General features: G+C 33.1%; 1 protein-coding gene across 2 annotated transcripts in view; it reads left to right on the top strand.

Annotated features, from left to right (window-relative positions):
• LOC140061166 (uncharacterized) overlaps positions 1-18,038 on the top strand; it is a 57,073-nt gene extending 39,035 nt beyond the window's left edge. For both annotated transcript variants that reach the window (XM_072107646.1, XM_072107645.1), the window contains 5 exons: positions 3,054-3,174; positions 6,051-6,195; positions 10,650-10,799; positions 11,253-11,340; positions 14,706-18,038. In XM_072107646.1, the coding sequence (XP_071963747.1) occupies positions 3,054-3,174; positions 6,051-6,195; positions 10,650-10,799; positions 11,253-11,340; positions 14,706-14,747 (546 nt within the window). In that variant the 3' untranslated portion in view covers positions 14,748-18,038. The remainder of the gene's footprint in view (positions 1-3,053; positions 3,175-6,050; positions 6,196-10,649; positions 10,800-11,252; positions 11,341-14,705) is intronic.
• The last annotated feature ends 2,171 nt before the right edge of the window (positions 18,039-20,209 follow it).

Here is a 20,209-nt window from a genome sequence, read left to right as displayed (position 1 = left end):
CTTAAAAGTGGTCAGGTGATCTCTGGTCCAATCTATCCGTCAGATAGATTTTCTTCTATGAATGGATCTGACATTAATGCTAGTTAAAAAAACCTTGAACAAATTTATAATTGGAAGATACAGCATCTCCCAAATCATTCTTAATTTTTTGTTAAATACATTGTTACATACATCCCACGTCAGCTTGGAGGATCAAGCATGTGCAGGGCAGAATGAGACAAAAAATACATATATTAATATAGTTGAAAGAATAAGGTAAAAATAATCCAAATACTCTACGGTAATATGTGTGATTATAATATAGAAATTAAACCTGTTAACATTACTCTAAATACAGAAATATTTTAATAGAATATAAGTATAGAAGTGTAATTAAATCTGGCAACATTAGGAGAAAGAGATGCTCCAAATTTAAATTTGATTTCGTCCCAAAATACCAAATGGAAAACATCACATATGGAAACCAATCAGATAATAATATAGAGCATACGCCATCTTATAATTCAATTTGTCTGAGAGCCAACTCAGGGACTCTTTGGTCCACATCTGAGCCTTGACTGGCGGCTCATTTTGCCTTCTTGATCTTCAGGACTGGTCAGTGATAATTGACCAAACAGATATAATTAAAGTTTGACACCTAGCTAATTATTGTTGGATGTTAAAGGAACACATAAAACCAAAATGCTTTAATACAGGCTGTATGTTTCTTGGTCTGTGGATTGTGGAACAATGTCAGATACTGTAGTTTTGGCACAATCATAAAAATATGATTTAACTGTACAAATATTTGTTGTATTTTTGTATTTTATTCTTTCACATTCAACAGTGTATACACAAATTACACGATGAAAATATAGATAAAAATATAAAAACACATACATAAAAATAACAAAAAGAAAAGCCGAAAAGTTAATCTAATCTATAATTGGTAGCATTGTTAACTAATTTATGGACAATATACTTATACTATATACAATAAACGATATTTAATTCAGGATTTTGACAAAAACAGTTGTTATAAACAGACGAAATTCTACAAAAAAAATACCATTCTTACAGACATTAACACAGGAAAATTGTACAATTTAGACATTTATACAAAAAAGTGTCCTCTTGTTAGTGGTGTCCATTGAATAGTGGTTGGCCTTGGTGTTAAATAAAACATATATTTCCTCTTTATTTTAACAAGGAAGTGTCTCCTTAATAGGGGTGTCCCCTGAATATGGAGCTCCCAAAGGAGGTGTTGATTTGTTCTATAAAGTCTTTCTGTTCATATACTGTCTATTCTATCCAGAAAAAGAGTTTCCTTTTTATACAGATAAAAACAAAAGATTTTCAAATTTAGAATAAGTTTCCAAGAATTGTTTAATGTATTTAAAACAATGATTTGTCTATTTTAAACATCTGTACCCACTAAGAATATGCTATTTTCAACAATTGAATTACCTCAATACAAGTACTATCACTCTTAATACTAATTTTAAAATAGATACTTGAATACTTTTCCTTTTTGACGTCGCAATAGATAGCAAACTGCGCACAGTGAAAGTCTTTGAGTTTAAACACTTGATAGATTATTTTCATGCCAATAGTTGTGTAACTAAATACACTGTAAATTTTCAACTACATTTTACAATTTCATTTGTATCAAATTCTTTCAATTTAAACTGTAATCATCGAAACAACGGTGATAAAAAGTGACAAAAGTTATAACAGCATTTAGAAAAAAGTACAGTACCTTGACTCATACTTTAAATGATTAAAATACCTGTAAGTGTTAAATACAAATAAAGAAATAAAGAATTTAAAATGATCGTGTTAAGTTTTTAAGAAAATTTTAAGTTGAGATAGCCATCAGAAGCCAAGAAGTCTGTTAGAAATCAACTTTTTATAATCGGGACAATTCAGTAACTTGTTTAATTTGGAAGACATGTCGCAAACTTCTTATTCAAAATTTACCTTAAGGCGTTTGCAGATTTGTAGAAAGGAATTTCACCTTATGGACACCATCTAGATTAAAAAAGATTTAGTTTTTATTACGGGGATTTGTTTAGATGGATTTATTTTCAATGGATTAAATTATTTGAGGTTCAGCTTATAGATTCTTCGTTTTAATCAAGTTGATTTTTTATTTAAATATTTTTGATTAAAATTGCCAAGTTTGTCTCAAAAAGATATGTGAAAATTAAACAAAATAAAACTGTACTATTTTATATTTTACATCTAAAATAAAATATTTTTTTATACTTAACTGTTTATTTTTAGCTTTAATGATAATATTTCTTAACAGCTAACCAAATTCTATTCAGGGGACACCCAATTAAAGATGCATTGTCCCCAAAATCATGAAAAATAAAGATTTATAAATCAGACTTTTAATAGCCCATTTTGCAGTTCTAATGAATGTATTCACTTCCATTGAAAAATGATTTCACTTATTAAATTACAGTTTTTTTAGATAAATAATTTTTTTTCAATCCAATTTTTGGTCAAATTGAATATTCTATTATGTGACATATATAATAAATTACATATTTAACAACAAAAATATTTAAAATAACATTTTTCAGAAGGACAATTTAAAGGGACAATTGTGTCCTGAATGTGTATCTTTAATAGAGATTCTTGTGTATTGTTCTTTTGAAGTTAGTTTCATTAACTTTCAATGAACTTTTACTTCAGAAAATAAACTGTATGTAGCCATCTACCGTATTCTCTTTAAAAACAAATTCTGTTTAGAAATTAATTAAGTTGTGTACAGTATACAAGTAATTAATTTCTTCAAGTTATTTAACAAGAAATCTAGTAACTACAATTTATAAGAAATCTCTTAATAAAAACAAGATTACTGTATCCACCAATTATCTTTTATGAGTGGTTCGCTTCCAGAGAGACTAATGGCAACCGTAAAATATATACTATTTCCATGAACTGGCCTCACAACAAGTTTAAAAACTATCTACGTTGGGGTCGTTTTAATTACATTGCTTTGGAGAAATCGTTTATCGGTCTGAGCGTCATTATTTTATTATACTTGTGTCTCTTTGTTTCAGAATGCCGGCACTGAACTAACGCATCTTCCCATACCGGAACCGAGTAAAGTGACGAAGGCGACACTCGTTAAGTTTGAAGATGTCGACAAAGATCTTAGGAGTGTACGGCGAGATTTGAAAGGTGATTATGACCCCGTTTGTTCGTCTATCTATACTCTAGAAAAGCAACTGAAATTGCAAACCAACATTTAGCTATTCTTCTTGGATCCAAACAGAAATAATAAAACTAGTAACATAGAAAGAGAAAAAATCTCCTGGCCAGAAATTTTCTAAATTAATAATCAAACGTAGTGTATAATTCAAAGAACTTCTAGTGATTGACACAATTCTGTGAAATAGCATGTAGTAGCTTACATTAACGTTCTTGTGGTTCTAATCCTGAGTTGTAACTAATTTCTTTGATTTTCTTAGGATGGTCAAACAATGCCAATGTCTTGTAATAAGACTGTATTACTTCCCTTTCTGTAATTAAGTAATTAGCAAGTTATCGTGTCGTGTCGTGTCGTGTTCTGAAATTTTTAAAATGTTAACGGTATTTCTGTTTGATTGGTACTCATTTGAACAGGATTTTGTAAGGAAAAAATTCAAATGAAATAATTAATTTACAGAAAAAAATTGGATTTGAAAATCCTAAATCTAGTAGGATAGAAACCCTCTATTATTTTATTTATTTTATTACACCTTAATTATAGAGGGTGACCCTAAACAGCGTATGCTGACAATCAAGGTGGCCTCTTGATGAGTGACAGTGGCTGTGTGTATACTAGTACACCGGGGTAACCTACCCTACTCGTCTCGAAAGATGTACTAAGTTCTTTGGACTGTCCTTCTTCAGGGGAAACCCTATCCAGGGGATCCTTATTGAAAAGACACCCCTATTTATTAAAGGGACACCTATTAAAGGGATACTTTTCTGTGTTATGTAGCTGATACAGTTTTGTAAATGGTGAATAGGATTTTGCATTGGAAGAATTTCATTTTCTTTCACTACTTTAAAATTATTGATGTAGTATGGAGTCACTAAATTTTGAAAGTTAGCAATTAAAATTCCTTAAGTTTTTGCTCAGACTGTTTGCAACAGGCAAACCAGTTCAGAGACACATATATCTTAGAATCCAGACAACATAATGAATTAAATACATCAAGAAATTAATTTTCATCACTTTTTTTCAGATCAAAATCTTTGAGTAAGTGCAATTATTTTGGCTAGAATGTATTACAAAATGACCAAAGGTTAATATTTATATTAGAATAGCTAATTTTAGAATATTATAGGAATAGTTTTCAGACCTCGCCCAGCCTTCATAGCCAACCACAGCAATTCCAGACGCGCCGAAGCCTGATTTCTTTCGTAACAAAATAATTATAAATTATAAACAATAATATTAATGCAGTATTTAGTACAGAAGAAACCTATTCAAGGGACAACCATGGTAAGGAGATACTACTTTCATCTACTAATAAACTGTATTTGGGGATGGGTTGGAGGAAATCCTTGAAGAGAGACCGGAGGTGCCTCATTAATAGAGAATAATGCTATTTGCCTTCTCTTATCCCATTCATTCATCAATAAACAATAATTATCAATTAATCAATTATTTATTCAATACATTAATGATGAATACTGTAATCATGTTCAGATTTTTTTTGTATAATTGTATAAAAGGTTCAATTGTTTAAGAAAGTAATGCTATCTGCCCTCCCCTATCATATTTATCAATAATAATAATAATAATCAATTAATCAATACTTATTTAATCAACACATTAATCATCAATAATAATCAATCATGTCCAGATAAATTTCAGAACTGAATTTTATTTGTTTGTTTGAATATAAGAAAATACTAGGATTATTTATTGGTTGTGGAGTAATATTTCCCATTTATCATTTTGACATCAATCAATCAATCATAGATGATGTCAGGTGCAATGAGATAAAATGAGATAAATTGCTACTTCATTGACATTTATTGACACTAAACATTCAACCAATCAGACGGCATTTTGACAGTTCAAGGGCATGATATTATATTTGCTATAATATCACAATTTCATGCAGTCTATCAATAAATTGTTTTACCAACTTGTTGTCGGTCTTTTCCAATGTAAAAGTGAAAGTTTTGCTGTATCCTGAACTCTTCCAATACTGGAATCTCCTTAGTTTGTCTGAAAGTGCCGGTTTCTTCTCCATATCCTGAAAATCCAGGTATCACGTGGTGGTTATGTGAGGGGAATGCTCTTTCCGAACAGAAAAAAATCAATTATGACCACAGATGGTCTTAATGGCTTAAATATCGTAATTTTGCTTTTAATGAAAATGTGGAAAACCGGAAGCACGATGTTATAGGCTGGGAGACGAATCTAAAATATTGGAGTATTCTGGCCAAAACGAGAGTGTTGGCTTGTACAGTATGATATATAGTACTTTATGAAGGAAACATATACAAATTTTCATTAACTTATTTATTACCCGAAATGCATTTGGACGATGCTCGATTGAGCAATATTTAAATGGGTGTGTGGAATTTAAAAAACAACCATGTAATCGTTTCTTTAAATAGTTAAGTTAGGTTATCTTTTTAATCCAAAATTCTCTGCAATTGCCACCATATTGAAAGTAAAGACTTATTATTACCTCCGCCAGAATAACGAGAGGTTATATGGTTGATCGCGTATGTTTGTTTCTATATCGTTAGTAGGATTACTCAATAAATTATCGCCCGATTTTCATAAGACTTTAAAGGATGGTTTCATAGCTGTATGGGAATAAGTCATTCAATTTTCATATGTTCCATTAGTTAAGGTCCTATGTAAAGCACCTAGAGGGGTCAGTGATCCATTAGGCGCTATATAAATATTGTTTATTATTATTATTATTATTATTATTATATGCCTAGACGGAGGTTTGTGCTCTGTGTGCACCTCTAGTTAAGACTGTTTTCAGTATATTTTTTGATTATTTTATTTAATGAGTAATGTTTGCTTTATTTGTCAGGATGTGATGAGCGTGTGCAGAGAGTAGTGGAGACATCTGCAGAAGAGTATCTTCAACCTTTCAAAGACAACTTGCAGAATTTTGTGCTGAGTGCTAAACTAGAAGTACAAAACCAAGAAGAATTGATTATTAAAGCCAAAGAAACGTAAGTACAAAACATTATTTTAAAATACCGTATATATCCTCTTGTATAATCCCTACCCCATAAAACACAAAATTTAGACTATACCTGGGGAAACCATGGTTCACAAAAAAATGATTGGTAAACATTTCTTGTAAAAACTGGCTATTGGCCTACCTGTACATCCAGACCAAAAGTCAATACTGGGACTATACCCAGGGATATGCCTGTGAAATCATACAGGAGGTGAGAATTAGACCAGAAGTAGCATTATATCCGAGGATATACTGTATTGTTTTTTTTTCCATATTTCCAAGGATTGTCAATTGGAATCCTTGTCCCCATCACAGTTCTACTATCAAACTAGTTTGACAAAAATACTGTGATGTACTGTAAATATAGTAGTGATTTGACGTCATCACATTTTTCTGTCACATAAAGTTTGATAGTGTAGAAAGAGCTTAGAATAAATTCACAAACATTCTACAAATCTTAAAATTCAAAGGTATATAATAATGATTGTACTGTATTCAATCATAAAAGTAAAAACAATGTTTATTGCGAACAAAGTAATTTATCATTCTTACAAACAGAGACAATAACTGTATGTATTTGCAAATATTATTTATACTCGAAATAAAATACCACATTTTTGAAATGTAAATATTAAATTACTGGATCTGTGAAGTATTGTGAAACTAAATTATGAGCTATTTGGACATAACATGAATGTCTTGTTAAAATTTTAAAGATTCAGGAAAACTAGAAACTAAAAAGCAACAGAGCGTCACAATTGTTCTCTGCAATTGTTCTCACCAACCTAGCAGTGTTGAGATAGCTCAGTTAACTTCCGTATTCTTTGTAAAATTGCGAGACAATGCAGCTATCACTATGCGCATCAGTTTGCAATTATGCCCACTTATATGTTGCGCATATTTTTTTGTCTTTGGTTGTATTACACATAGGCTGTCGTTTTTCTTTTGCACCTGAAACGATAGTTTGGAACTGGATTCCACAGTAGCTTTCTGGTGTTTAATTTTAGGAACTTTTTTCGATTGTTTGGTGCTTTTTACTTCAACTCTCTATCTATCACTATTTTGATATTTAGACCAGTGAATTGCGGTTCCACAAGTAGTTTTATTTTATGAATTTCTTAGAACTTTACTTTTTTCTTTGCACCCGTCACAAACAAACCGCAGACCACAGTGTTGTGAATCTGTCAAGAGAAGCATTCATATATATTGTTTTACATCAAACTAGTTGCTTTCCGTCATGTTTACTAAGACCTAACAGGTGCCATATTGGCGTACTAATGAAATCCTTTAGCTTCTCATAACTAGGCTAAATAGCTGAGGGTTCATTAGTAAAAAAATCTTGCAATTGAGGGCATAAGGTTCATTATAAATCATTATAATATCACATTTGATTCAACCGTTATGTGTAAGTGTTTGTATTTGTGACAGACTTATAGTTGATGTATGATTGTCAAGAAAAGTACAGACCACAGCAGTTCTACTGTTCTAATGTTTTGTACTTTTTTATATTTATTAACAATATTAATTATTATTATTTAATATCTACAGTACCTTGCATGTAGCCTTGCATAGGATCAAAGTTTATTAATTAAAGTTATTGTCCTCACTCTGACATTAAATAATTATCCTGTCGGTGCAATACCCTCTGCTTCTTTGGGCTCGAATCTAACCCTACCATCTGCGTAGGCGTGGTCTAGAGGTGTGAACGCCAGGCTTGTGATCTGGTCTTTGTTCGAGCACCACCCAAGAATTCTCGGATGTATTTATATTTAAATATTTAAGATACTCATACTGTATTCATATATCTTTGAGTTGATTAAACTGTGTACACTATTACATTATAAGACATACTTTTAATATTTATATTGCTGTACTGATTCTGTTAGTACACATACATGGGTCAATGTGATGGGCTTATAGCAGTAAATGCTGTGGGCTTATACAAGAGGACCAGAAATGCGTTGATCATCTCTTTCAGAAAAAGCGCTTCATTTGAGATTTTGGAATATGCTCATATTTGGGGGACAAAATGTATTTAGTGTGATTGTCAATCATTTGAAATGATTATGATATCCACATTGTTTGAGAAACATTATACCCATAGATATCCTTGCATCTCTCACTTGCAAAGTTTCTAGTCACATATTTTGTATCAAACATATCACTATGTTAAATTGAGTATACTGTATAGTGTGTCATACAATTAATATTTCTGTGAAAAGTGTTAAAACAAAACTAAACAATACTGTTTTTACAAGATATTAAATAAAAAACAGAATATTTAAATCATAAAATCAACAAAAAAGAAACCAAAAAGAATTGGTACTGGTCCCTGGTAAAAACTTAAGGGACTTAAACACATACAAAAGTATAAATTATCAACAAGCTGTTACTAAAATCCTCAAAATGTACATAAATCTAGTGTTTGTAGCATTGAGACTCCCACTCATCTTAAAGCATGTAAATTACATTTGACTACTTCAAACACAGTGGTTACTTTTGACTTGTAATACTTCTGGCAAGAGCCAGTCAGTCTAAATATCTGTATCTCCTGAGACTGGCTCCAAGTTCATGTAATATCAGGTCTGTTGATGACGAAACTATATCATACACTCAGCTTGCTACATGAAATCCTGTATTTTATATGTTGAAGTAGCTACAGAATACAGCGATGAAGCTACAAAACATGGGTGCAAACAAGTTAGTGTGGGCAGGGCTTAGCATATCCAGAGGTGACGCATCCAGAAGTGGCACATCGAGGGGGTAGCGAATCCAGGGGGTAGCACATCTAGGGGTAGCACATCAAAGGAGTAGCACATCCAAGGAGTAGCACATTCAGAGCGTAGCACATTCAGAGCGTAGCACATTCAGAGCGTAGCACATCAGCAGGTAGCACATCTAGGAGTAGCAGGTAGCACATCTAGGAGTAGCACATCCAGGGGTAGCACATCTAGGGAGTGTCACATCCAGGGTGTAGGACATCCAAGGGGTAGCACATCCAGGGTGTAGCACATCCAGGGGGTAGGACGTCCAAGGGGTAGCACATCCAGGGGGTAGCACATCCAGGGGGTAGCACATCCAGGGGGTAGGACATCCAAGGGGTAGGACATCCAGGGTGTAGGACATCCAGGGGGTAGGACATCCAAGGGGTAGGACATCCAGGGGGTAGGACATCCAGGGGGTAGGACATCCAAGGGGTAGGACATCCAAGGGGTAGGACATCCAGGGGGTAGGACATCCAGGGGGTAGCACATCCAGGGGGTAGCACATCCAGGGGGTAGCACATCCAGGGGGTAGCACATCCAGGGGGTAGCACATCCAGGGGGTAGCACATCCAGGGTGTAGCACATCCAAGGGGTAGCACATCCAGGGGGTAGCACATCCAAGGGGTAGCACATCCAGGGAGTAGGACATCCAAGGAGTAGGACATCCAAGGAGTAGGACATCCAGGGGGTAGCACATCCAGGGGGTAGCACATCCAGGGGGTAGCACATCCAGGGGGTAGCACATCCAGGGGGTAGCACATTTAGAGGGTAGCAAATATCCAGGGAATCACATCGAGGGATAGCACATCCAGGGGATGTCACATCCAGGGGGTAGCACTTGGAATGTGCACTCCCCTTTGACTGCAATTATGCAATTTTGAAGTTCATTTGAAATTTTTACTACAGAATTAAATAAATAAAAAAATAGTTTTGTGACTCCAAAATGTTATGAGGAAGGGGACGTGAAACTACATTTTTTTTTTCTTTGGCCTAATCCAACAGGTTAACAATATTAATTAACATGTAGTAGCCATACATGTACGTCTGTATATAAGATCATTCACCAAAGTTATTTATTTAAATATTTGACCATTTAAAATAGCAAAGTGTATTCTTGTATAAACAAAACTGTTAGTATATAAATCATATTCTCATATATACTGCAACTCATAAATCTCATTTCTTAATTGCGTTTCCTCTATACTTCTCTCTTTATTTTTCTTTACATTATAAATCTTTTATTTCCCCCCTTAAAATACCAGGCACCTTAATATTACCCCATCAAACGTAAACACTATGTGGACTTGCCACCCAAAATTAAGTATGTTTGATATGTTAATAATTTTAATAGGTTTGCGGGCTTTGTGAATTAAGTAAAGATGATCACCTTATATTGTTGTGTTTGATATGTTAATAATTTTAATAGGTTTGCGGGCTTTGTGAATTAAGTAAAGATGATCACCTTATATTGTTGTGTTTGATATTGTTTGATATTAATAGTATTGTGTCAGTGGTAAATTTGTAATGTTTAAAAACTAAGTGCAGACATTGTCATACTATAATTGCAATGTTTAATTATTTTCATTTAACTATACATTGGTGTGTTATTGTTTGGAGCCCACGTCGAAGACATGAAGACTCTATATTGCTATGTTTTATATTCTTCTTAATTTAATAGTTTTGCATCCATGGTGAACTATTACTGTGCGAAGCCTAAACAGGGTGAAGATGATGTCACCCCGAATTATCTCTTTAACCTCTGGGTGCCATTTTGTCGGGATTTTAAAGACATTTGGAAGAAGGAACAACAACGGATTGCCAAACAAAAGTAAGCAATGTGTAAATATTTTTATACACAATTTCTTCATGTAATAAATCCGTAAAATCAGCATGATTTTTTTTTTTGGAAAAGTATGTAAGCTGAATGTAGTATAAAGAGGATTGAGTTAAATTAAATTAACAAGAGATTTTCTTTTGTATAATAAAAAATATAACAAGCAAACATTTGTGTAAATATTCTTCATGTAATGAATCCGTAAAATCAGCATGATTTTTTGTTGTTGTAAAGTATGTAAGCTGAATGTAGTATGAGGGGAATTGATTTAAATTAAGTTAAGTTAATTAAGTGATTTTTCTTTTGTATGATAAAAATTTTTTTTAGTCCAGACAAGGCAGTGTGTTATCAGGTTCAGGGACAGGGACAAATTAAATTGCATTTAATAAAATGTGCTATAAAAAAAATGGAATACCGGTATAAAATGGAATTTCTATGTTTTTACAGAGTCAGAGAAGCACATGAGAAAGTAAAAAAGATAAAAGAAGAAAAGGAAACAATTGTTGTAAAGGGAGTGAAGAAAGCAGGCGGATTGGTGAGTATTACAATAACATTTGATATAATATAATAATGTAAAATAAAAAACAACCTCTTCATTTGGGCCAACCCCTATTGAGTTAACACCATTATCAGTGGCGTAATGGCTATTATTGCTCACTTGCTAAACCCAGGGGCCCCAGGGCATGAGCAGTCCAATGCAACTATCCAGCATTTGGAGGGCCTTTAGGAGTGCTAAACTCGGAGCCTTTGACCTTTGACTATGCCTTACGCCACTGACCACTATTAAGAGGTCATTATTGCTGTGAGAAGCACGACTACTGCCAACCTCTATTCAGAGTTGCAATATATGTTTTAGGCAACCCCGTATTTAGAAATTAAGAGGGACATTTTTCTGTGAGGGGCAACATCTGTATTAATACTAAGGCCAACCTCTAATCAAAGGACACCCCTATTAGAGGACGCTTTCATGTTAAACAAGCAACAGTTAGTATATATATGTTTTAATACTACTGCCAACCCCTGATTCAGGAGACACCTCTATTAAGGGGACACGTTGTTGGGTCTCAAAGGTGTCCCCTTAGCATAAACACCTTATTTGTTTTATCAAATGAATTTTTAATGTAAACTACAAATGATTTATTAGTTCAGGATTTCACAGATAATCTTTCCTAACCAATTCATCATTTGTTCATTTCCTCTATTTCACTATTGTAACCTGTCAATGTGTCATATACAATTAATGTGATTGTTCTCCTTCTCCTTGAGAGATATCATCATTGTGTCAAAATGTCATGTTGGCAACAAAATATGTATATAGGCTACAAGGACATTTTTAGTCATTGCCAATGTGTCTCTTTATCACGGTAAATTAACATAATCTTACGGCGATAAATTCATCATCTTTTAGCGAATATTTCTGACACATCAGTAGTTCATTGACACGTCAAACCTCGCGATACGTTCTCCGTCTACAAACTGGAAGAAATCGATCAAAAATAATGAATGCTAATAGATAAGCGCTTACTGTCAAAGCCAATGTTTTCTCAAGTTTATCACGCTATTGAATCAGTTATTATGACTGCTCTGCTCCTGGGCTTTGGGAGATCCAACCACTGTTAATACTATGTTTTGGTATTAGTTGAAGAGCCCTGGGCTACTGGTAGCGCCAGCAAGGTTCCATCAATTTCATCAGTTCATTATGTAGTATATGAAGATTGGCAGCGCGCTGATTGCAGGCTGGTAGGTGGGACATTGTACCAAAATACTGAAACTTGAACTTGCATCTTTGTGAAAGAAAAAACCAGTTTTGTGGTTTTTCCTTTCATTTATAAGAGCTTTGGTTCAAATCCTCTAATAAACGATTTTTTTTTCAAAGAAATTTTTGTTCCAAAATATATATTTTTAACTGTTTTAAATAGTAGTGGAGCTGTAGCTTGGTGGTTAACCTGATTTCCTTCAAATGCCAAGGTCCAGGGTTCAATCCTGACCTAGTGCCTAGTACTCCTCTCTATAATGCTTTGTCTAAACTTTCAAACTTTATGTGACAAAAAAAATGGGATGTGCCCATATATGGACATGATGATGTCATATTGCTACTATATATGGGCATATCACTACTATGTTTGGGCACATCACACTTTTTTCTTCAAACTAGTTTGATAGTGTAGACAGAGCTTAAGCCTCAAATGAGAATGGGAGATAGTTTATCCATGCTGATAACTGCCTGTAATTAGCAAGGAAACTATTGGATGCATGATATAATTAATGTATCTAGTGGTTTATACAGCATGTGATATTAATTCATTACCTATCATTTATATGTTCTAAGTTCAAATCATGTCTGAGTAATATCTAATAATAAATAAGAAAAGTTATTAAACGCATGTTACCATTAACATTATTGAAAAGCAACTGTTTTGTATATTTTTTTCTTATAATAGAATTGTCCAGGTTTTATGTGTCTTGATTTCTAGGAATCACTGGAAATTGCTTCCGTCTATGCCTTTAAGATTTATAGTAATTTGTAAATTTAGCATTTTCCTGTCTCCAATTCTTAAAGAGTTTTTAAACAATAATAGTTTTTTCGTTTACACAATTTATTTCTTTGTGTTTCAACACAAAGAAAACGGTTTCTAGCAAATTTGTAGAAAGAGACATCATCCTATACAGTAGGCTTCTCTTTGTAATACAAAACCTCTTTTAATACCTTTAGTTTTTATTATCTTTAAGCCCTGTTCACATTAGAACATAATTTGTAGCTATAGAGGGTTATATTTCCACCCTTTCCATCCTTAAGCCCTGTTCACAATAGAACATTATGTTTAGACGAGGAGCGTTAATATTTTCACCTTTGTTCAATTGTCTACTTTTCATTTTCAAGTGTATCTCTTTTGGTATATTTATGAGTACTCGTATAATATTATCCATTCACACTAATATGTAGCTGTAGAGGGTTATATGCTACCCTAGTTTGTTATTCTTAAGCCCTGTCCACACTAGAACATTATGTTAAGTTTTATATTCACCCTTGTTTGTTATCGTCTACTTTCTACCTCCAGTATAAAATTATATCTTATGGTGTACAATTAAATAAATGCTAGTATAATATTATCCTTAAGTCCTCTTCACACTAAACATAATGTGTTGCTATAGAGGGTTATTTTCTATCTTGTTTGTTATCCTTAAGCCCTGTTCAGACACACACTTTATGTTTAGAAGAGGAGTTTATATTCACCCTTGTTTTCTTCTACTTTCTACCTCCAGTGTAAAAAAATATCGTATGTTATACAATTAAATAAGTGATAGTATAGTATAATATTTGACCATACACACTGTTCACCAGCTGTGTTGCTCTTTCTAAGTCATAATGCAAATTGATTAAGTTAGCCTAGTTGTGTAATAATGTAGGCCGATTGTGAGACACCCTAATGATCTTGTACGTCACTCCTTGTAAGTTGAATCTTTCTCTAAAACCACCTTTACAAGTCCTCCAATAAGGCCAAAAATGGGGGCCACATGATGTTCTTTACTACTGTAAATATTTGTATAATTTTTCTTTCGAAATAAATGGTTGTCGTATTCCCATCGTACAATTTCTCATCGAGATTTCACGGTCACAGTCATCAAACGTTGTGAGGTGTGTAATGGCAACTGGGTTTGAAACGATTTTCCTCACTACCTATTGCCTGCCCTCATCAAAAAATTATTTAAAATCCTGGATGCGGTCTAAATCTTATATTTGTTATATTTTACAGTTGCTTATATAAAATGTGTTTTGAATTTGAAATGCAATCAGCATTTTTTATGAAAACTGTGAAAGTATACTGTATAACAATATTTAGTCAATAGATTTTACTGTTCTGTATATACAACATTTTTTTAATCTGTTTTTTGTTATAGAAAGCAAAACTTGCAGCCCAAAATTTAAAAGATGCAAAATGAGATGATAAAGGAGAATAACAAAGAATAACGAGAATGAAATGAATGTATAAAAAAATGGTGCAATATTTGATGGGTCAATCTAAATGACTTGACCTTTGACTTAGCGGATTTGTGAAGCATCTGCTGGGTCAAATTGTGAGGTTGGTAAGGTTTACTACTACTGCAAAACACATTGGTATTAAAGTGTGTTTAATGTGGTAATATTGTTGGTGATATGATTAGGTATGGTCTATATTTGGATATCAGGATGAAATATCACAACATGATCACAAAGTATGATGATACAACATGATCACAGCAGGATGATATCATAACATGATGATCTCATAACATGATGATATCATAACTTGATGATATCATAACAAGATCACAGCACGATGATGTCACAACATAATTACAACTTGATCACAAAATGATGATATCACAACATGATCACAACTTGATCATATCATAACATGATGATATTGATATCACAGCATAAGAATGAAAATTCTTATATTTTGTTAGGTGAACGTGATGTATGTGTATGGCTGTTATATCTCGGCTTCCCCCTCCCTCTTATATCAAAACCCATATTACAGTGTTATATACTTGTATTTACGTTTACAATCATTAACTAGAGATGTACCTAGCTGCGGCTAACAGTGATTATTTAACATCCATAAATCAAATTAACTAACATATCTCTACTATGAATACATGCTACAGTATATAGTAATTAATTTCATACAAAAAATATGTTACATTTTTATTTTTATTCATGTACGTTTTCCTGTCCGTTTCTCGTCCCTGTGTGACTTTCCTTGCGTCAACACAGTAACTTTTTCAAAGTTTTGAGTTTTCCTCAAAGTTCAGATGAAGTTCTCGGTAAGACTAGAGGTGTAGTCGGATTGTCTACTCTCTAAACCCAACACATTCCTTTCTCAAAACATGGTTTCTCAATTGTCACGGACAACAGGGTATGTTTTTAAGTAAATATCATAATTTATTTACTTTGAAAGCTAATTGGCTTTTTGAAAAGGTAAATTTTTTTCACATTTTTTTTTTCGATGTAATTTTATCACTTAATTTGAAATTTTCTAAAGCCCTCTATGCACCAACATCTTTCATTCAGTTAAAAAATGGCAAAGTAATGTCTTTCTTCAGGAAAACTTTTTCTTTCTTCAGCTTTAATGTTCGCCTACCAGTTTACCTTAGATGAAAATTACAGTACAAAACACTTTTGAGCCCTCCTGATCCACATTCATCTCTCCTGTACCCTCCTCTTTATCTTCTCCCTCTTTCCCCTCCCTCTTTCCCCTCTCCCTCTTTCTCCTTTCCCTCTTTCTCCTCTCTCCCTTTTTCTCCTCTCTCTCTTTCCCCTCTCCCTCTTTTCCCCTTCCATCCTTTCCTTTCTCCCCTTCCTGTTTGAGCTACCTGACTACTGCTGTAAATACAATTATATAAGCAGTTTATTAAACTAGAATATTGGCACCAAAGGAAAACTTTAATACCCTTGTAAAAAAAAATAATATAAATATATACATTATACAAATATATAAATAGTTTTTTTGTGTGTGTGTGTGTGTGTTTTTCGGGGTTTTTTTTGTAAGTAAGTGCAATAAGAGACTAGGTGAAAATGTAGTTAGACAAGTTTAGAATTTGTTATTGGAAATGTGTCAGCGTTTATATACAGCTTTAGCAAAGGTGGTTTTTATTGTTTTTTGCTTTTAATTAATTAATTAATATTAATATTATATTAATAATATTAATATACTAATTATTTATAACTCAACTCGTTATTTTGTTGATTAATTCGATCAACTAATTTTACTTTTTGACAAATAATGTGACTGACGCCAAGCAATTTGTGTCCGTCTGTAAAGTAGGCCAGTCTGTTTTTCCGTGGACCTTTTCTATTTCAAAGAAACACCATAGTAATTTCTAATTTAACCAAAGCTGAGTTGGTCATTTAATTGAATAAATGGTCAAACGAGCCTTCTAAAGAGTCTCAATCATGCTTGGCCATCAAAATAGTCTTGGCTAAACCAATAGGACCAAACCTGTACTCGGTTAACATTTTATAAACTTGCAAGTATATAATATAGGTTTATATTCTTATCAATGTTCTTCCAATATATCGGCGCAGCAGCAATAACAATTTATATAATACACACATAGTTAGTAGGCAGTTTTTACAGTGTGTCCCAGTACTACAGAAAACCGCCATTTCCCATTAAATACGGTACCACATTGTGACCCGAGTACGTGAACACAACTTATTATTAGCTATTCATAAATGATCCAGTTAGATAAACGCCTTTTAAAAAAAATTACCTGTAATTTTCGAAAACAATTCATATAATGATATTTTAATAAACTCCTTACATCCATAGTTATAACAGGGTATATTTAATGGTAATTGTATTTATCATTATGTAAATAGTTTGATAAAAATCAACGTTGAATGTGTTCTATAATCAAGTTTTCTATACGATTTTGTAGTGTAGTTTTTATATTCAAAACTCTCTTAGAACTGGCTCTGCGTTTTTAGCAGTTGCTGACATATTATAAAAGTAACATTTCTTATCGCTTAATGAAATATTTAATTTAATATACAATGTATAATTATTTATAGTTGAAATATTAATACTCACATACTAAAATATAATAGTCATGCAATTTTTGCCAGTCCGGAACGATAATAACAAATTTTGACTACTATTAATTACCAATCATTGGCGGATTGTTTCACGAATGATTTCAAATCGTTTTAAAATTATTTGATAAATTTATTACACACAATACCGACCGTGTCTTCGATGATGCATGATATTTTTAAAAAATCACAGTATTTCATAATTTAGTAATTTAGTAAAATTCACAAAATGTACGCTTGTGTACAGATATTGATTATTTTTGTACGCGCGCGTCGACTCATGTAATGAAGTCACTTGACATGTGCGTACAAACTTTGATAATAGTGTACGCGCGCGTAAACTTTAAAGACTACTTTGTGAAGACGCATCGTTTCACATGTGCGTACAGACTTTGATGATCATGTTTGTACGCGCGCGTAAATTTTGTGAGTGTCACTGATGAATTATCACATGTAGATTTGTTTTTATATTATTGAATGTAATCAGTGTTCGTTCTTTTGTATTCATACAAAATTTACAAAAGAAATTAGTTTGTGTTTTATGTATAGGCTTAATGGGATCGTTTTTATTTGTTCAACTACTTATTTGTTTATTGTATATTGGATTGTATTTGCATATAATAAACATTTTTACTATTTTTATTCATATTATATTTAGATGTTATGTGGTTTCTTTCTATACGAATTCGTGCGACTGCTGCGCGTTTGGATAAAAACATTTTTTCCTGATTGAATCGTAATTAATGGACAAAAAAGGGATAACCGGAATGCCATAGTCTGGAAGTCAATGGGATTTTGGATAAATGTTACAGTTTATTTTATGAGCGAAATCAGTATTTTTTATTTCGTTATTTATATAGCCTATTGGGCAAAAAGTAAACAACTTTATTATATCCTGTTTAAAGTTTGATTTTATTCATCTTTATGACTTTTATTGTCGTCCCGTGTTAAAATTTACAGATTAATTGTTTAATCCTCGATTTAATCCTAATAAATACTTTGACAAGGAATCTTTGCAATCCATCATGCTGTTTCAGAGCCATTTATTATGATAATGGGATTTTTAGAACCGCAATTATTGTCTAAAACATGCATCGCCATCTCTACGCTCAACAACGAAAAAAATTGTAGGGCCTAACTTTCTGTCGTGGGAAATAATTCAGCTTATACTGAAAAATAGATTTTAGGAAAATTATGCAAAAATTGATCGGATGTGAGAGCTTCTTTGATTGTGTATTAATGACCCCTCTTCAAACAGAGAAGTCTGCTTGTCTGCGATACTCAAGCCATCTGATAGAAAGATGTAAGAATTATTCCCACTGCGATAACAAAATAAAATCCTAGCAATAAAGAGTATCGGAATTATAACAACAACTGTAAAGATAGGAAAATGTACGGTAAGATCAGGCTATCGTATTTGAGATGGTTTTGGAAGTAAAACGGCAAAACTGTATTATAGAAAAAGAACAGGTTAAAAAACCGACTCGTCTTTTTTTACATACCGCATGAATTAAAGGCATGAAACAATGATTGTTACGCACGTACGTTAGGCCATGGATTAATCCATGGTTAGGCCTATATTCAAATACAGTAAAGGCATATTCAACACTATAAACATAATTTTAACGTGCACGATGCGTTTGCGCGTATAACCTACTCGTCCAGTTGATGAGTTCAAATCTAGTGTTATGTTTTAACTGGTATCCGGTGCTATAGACACTACGTTGATGTAGTGTTCTTATCGTCTATTCGTACGTATATTTTCCACATTTATTTATTTTTCCGTCATTTGGAAAATAGAAATACATTTTCTTCATGCTTATACTCTATTGTATAATAATTTTACTATAAATTACATAATTTTCTTTATACATGTAGGCCTAGACAGTTTATGTATGTTCGGTACGACAATAAACTTTGGCTTGGGCAAGACAGCCCTCATACATGTCGACAGCATTCTTGCTTGTTATTACCGCCGTTTGTGTCATTTCTGGCGCGTCATATAACGTGCCATCGAAGCTCGATTTCCCAATTGGTGTGACGGATGGCCAATCTGGTTTAACGCGTAAAGTTCGGGTTCTTAAAACTTCGACAAAATCGTAATTGTACAGACTCATTAAAATTGTGAAATTTATGAAAAGTCGCCGGCGCAACTAAAATTGCGATTTAGGAAGTGTAGGCTACTAGTTTTTGCGACACACCTGGGTAACTATAAGCGTGTACAGTTGTCGCGTTAGCAGCCTATCTGGCGCGACATTTATTAGTGCTGATAGTCGACTTATACCTTTAGCGTAAAGGTACAATATTTAATAACTACCGGCTCCCTGTGATCTTCATACAAGTTACCGTAGCGGTTGTGTTGGTCTAGCGATCGAAGATTTTGTTCAGATTTCGAAAAAAAATTCAGTTTAAAGGCCATTTTACACGGACGAACAGTAACGGTAAGCGGAAACAGTGTATCTTGTCCCACGTATAGGATCTGTTATCCTGAGCGGAAACCACAAGTCCGCTCCTCCACGTTGTGTGTAAATGGTCATAAGGAATAACATGGATTCTATATTTTTATTACCGTTACCGCTTGTCTGTGTAAATCATTTTGCAATCTTAACTTTAAGCCTATAATCAAGCACTTGTATATACCTTTCACATCGCCACAATGTGCAAACTTCGGAGCTGCATACGAAATAAAACTTTATGGACAAACATAGATAACATTTTTAAAAATATTGACAATGGCAGAAGCTCTTTTAGAGAACTTCTTTTAGGGTCTGATTGTGAATACAAAAATGACTTATATTCAATTGCTGTCTTCTCAATATATAAC

Source organism: Antedon mediterranea, chromosome 10 (assembly GCF_964355755.1).
Source record: "Antedon mediterranea chromosome 10, ecAntMedi1.1, whole genome shotgun sequence".
Lineage (NCBI taxonomy): Eukaryota > Metazoa > Echinodermata > Crinoidea > Comatulida > Antedonidae > Antedon > Antedon mediterranea.
Note: the sequence above shows the minus strand (reverse complement) of the source record. Positions and strands in the feature narration are given on the sequence as shown.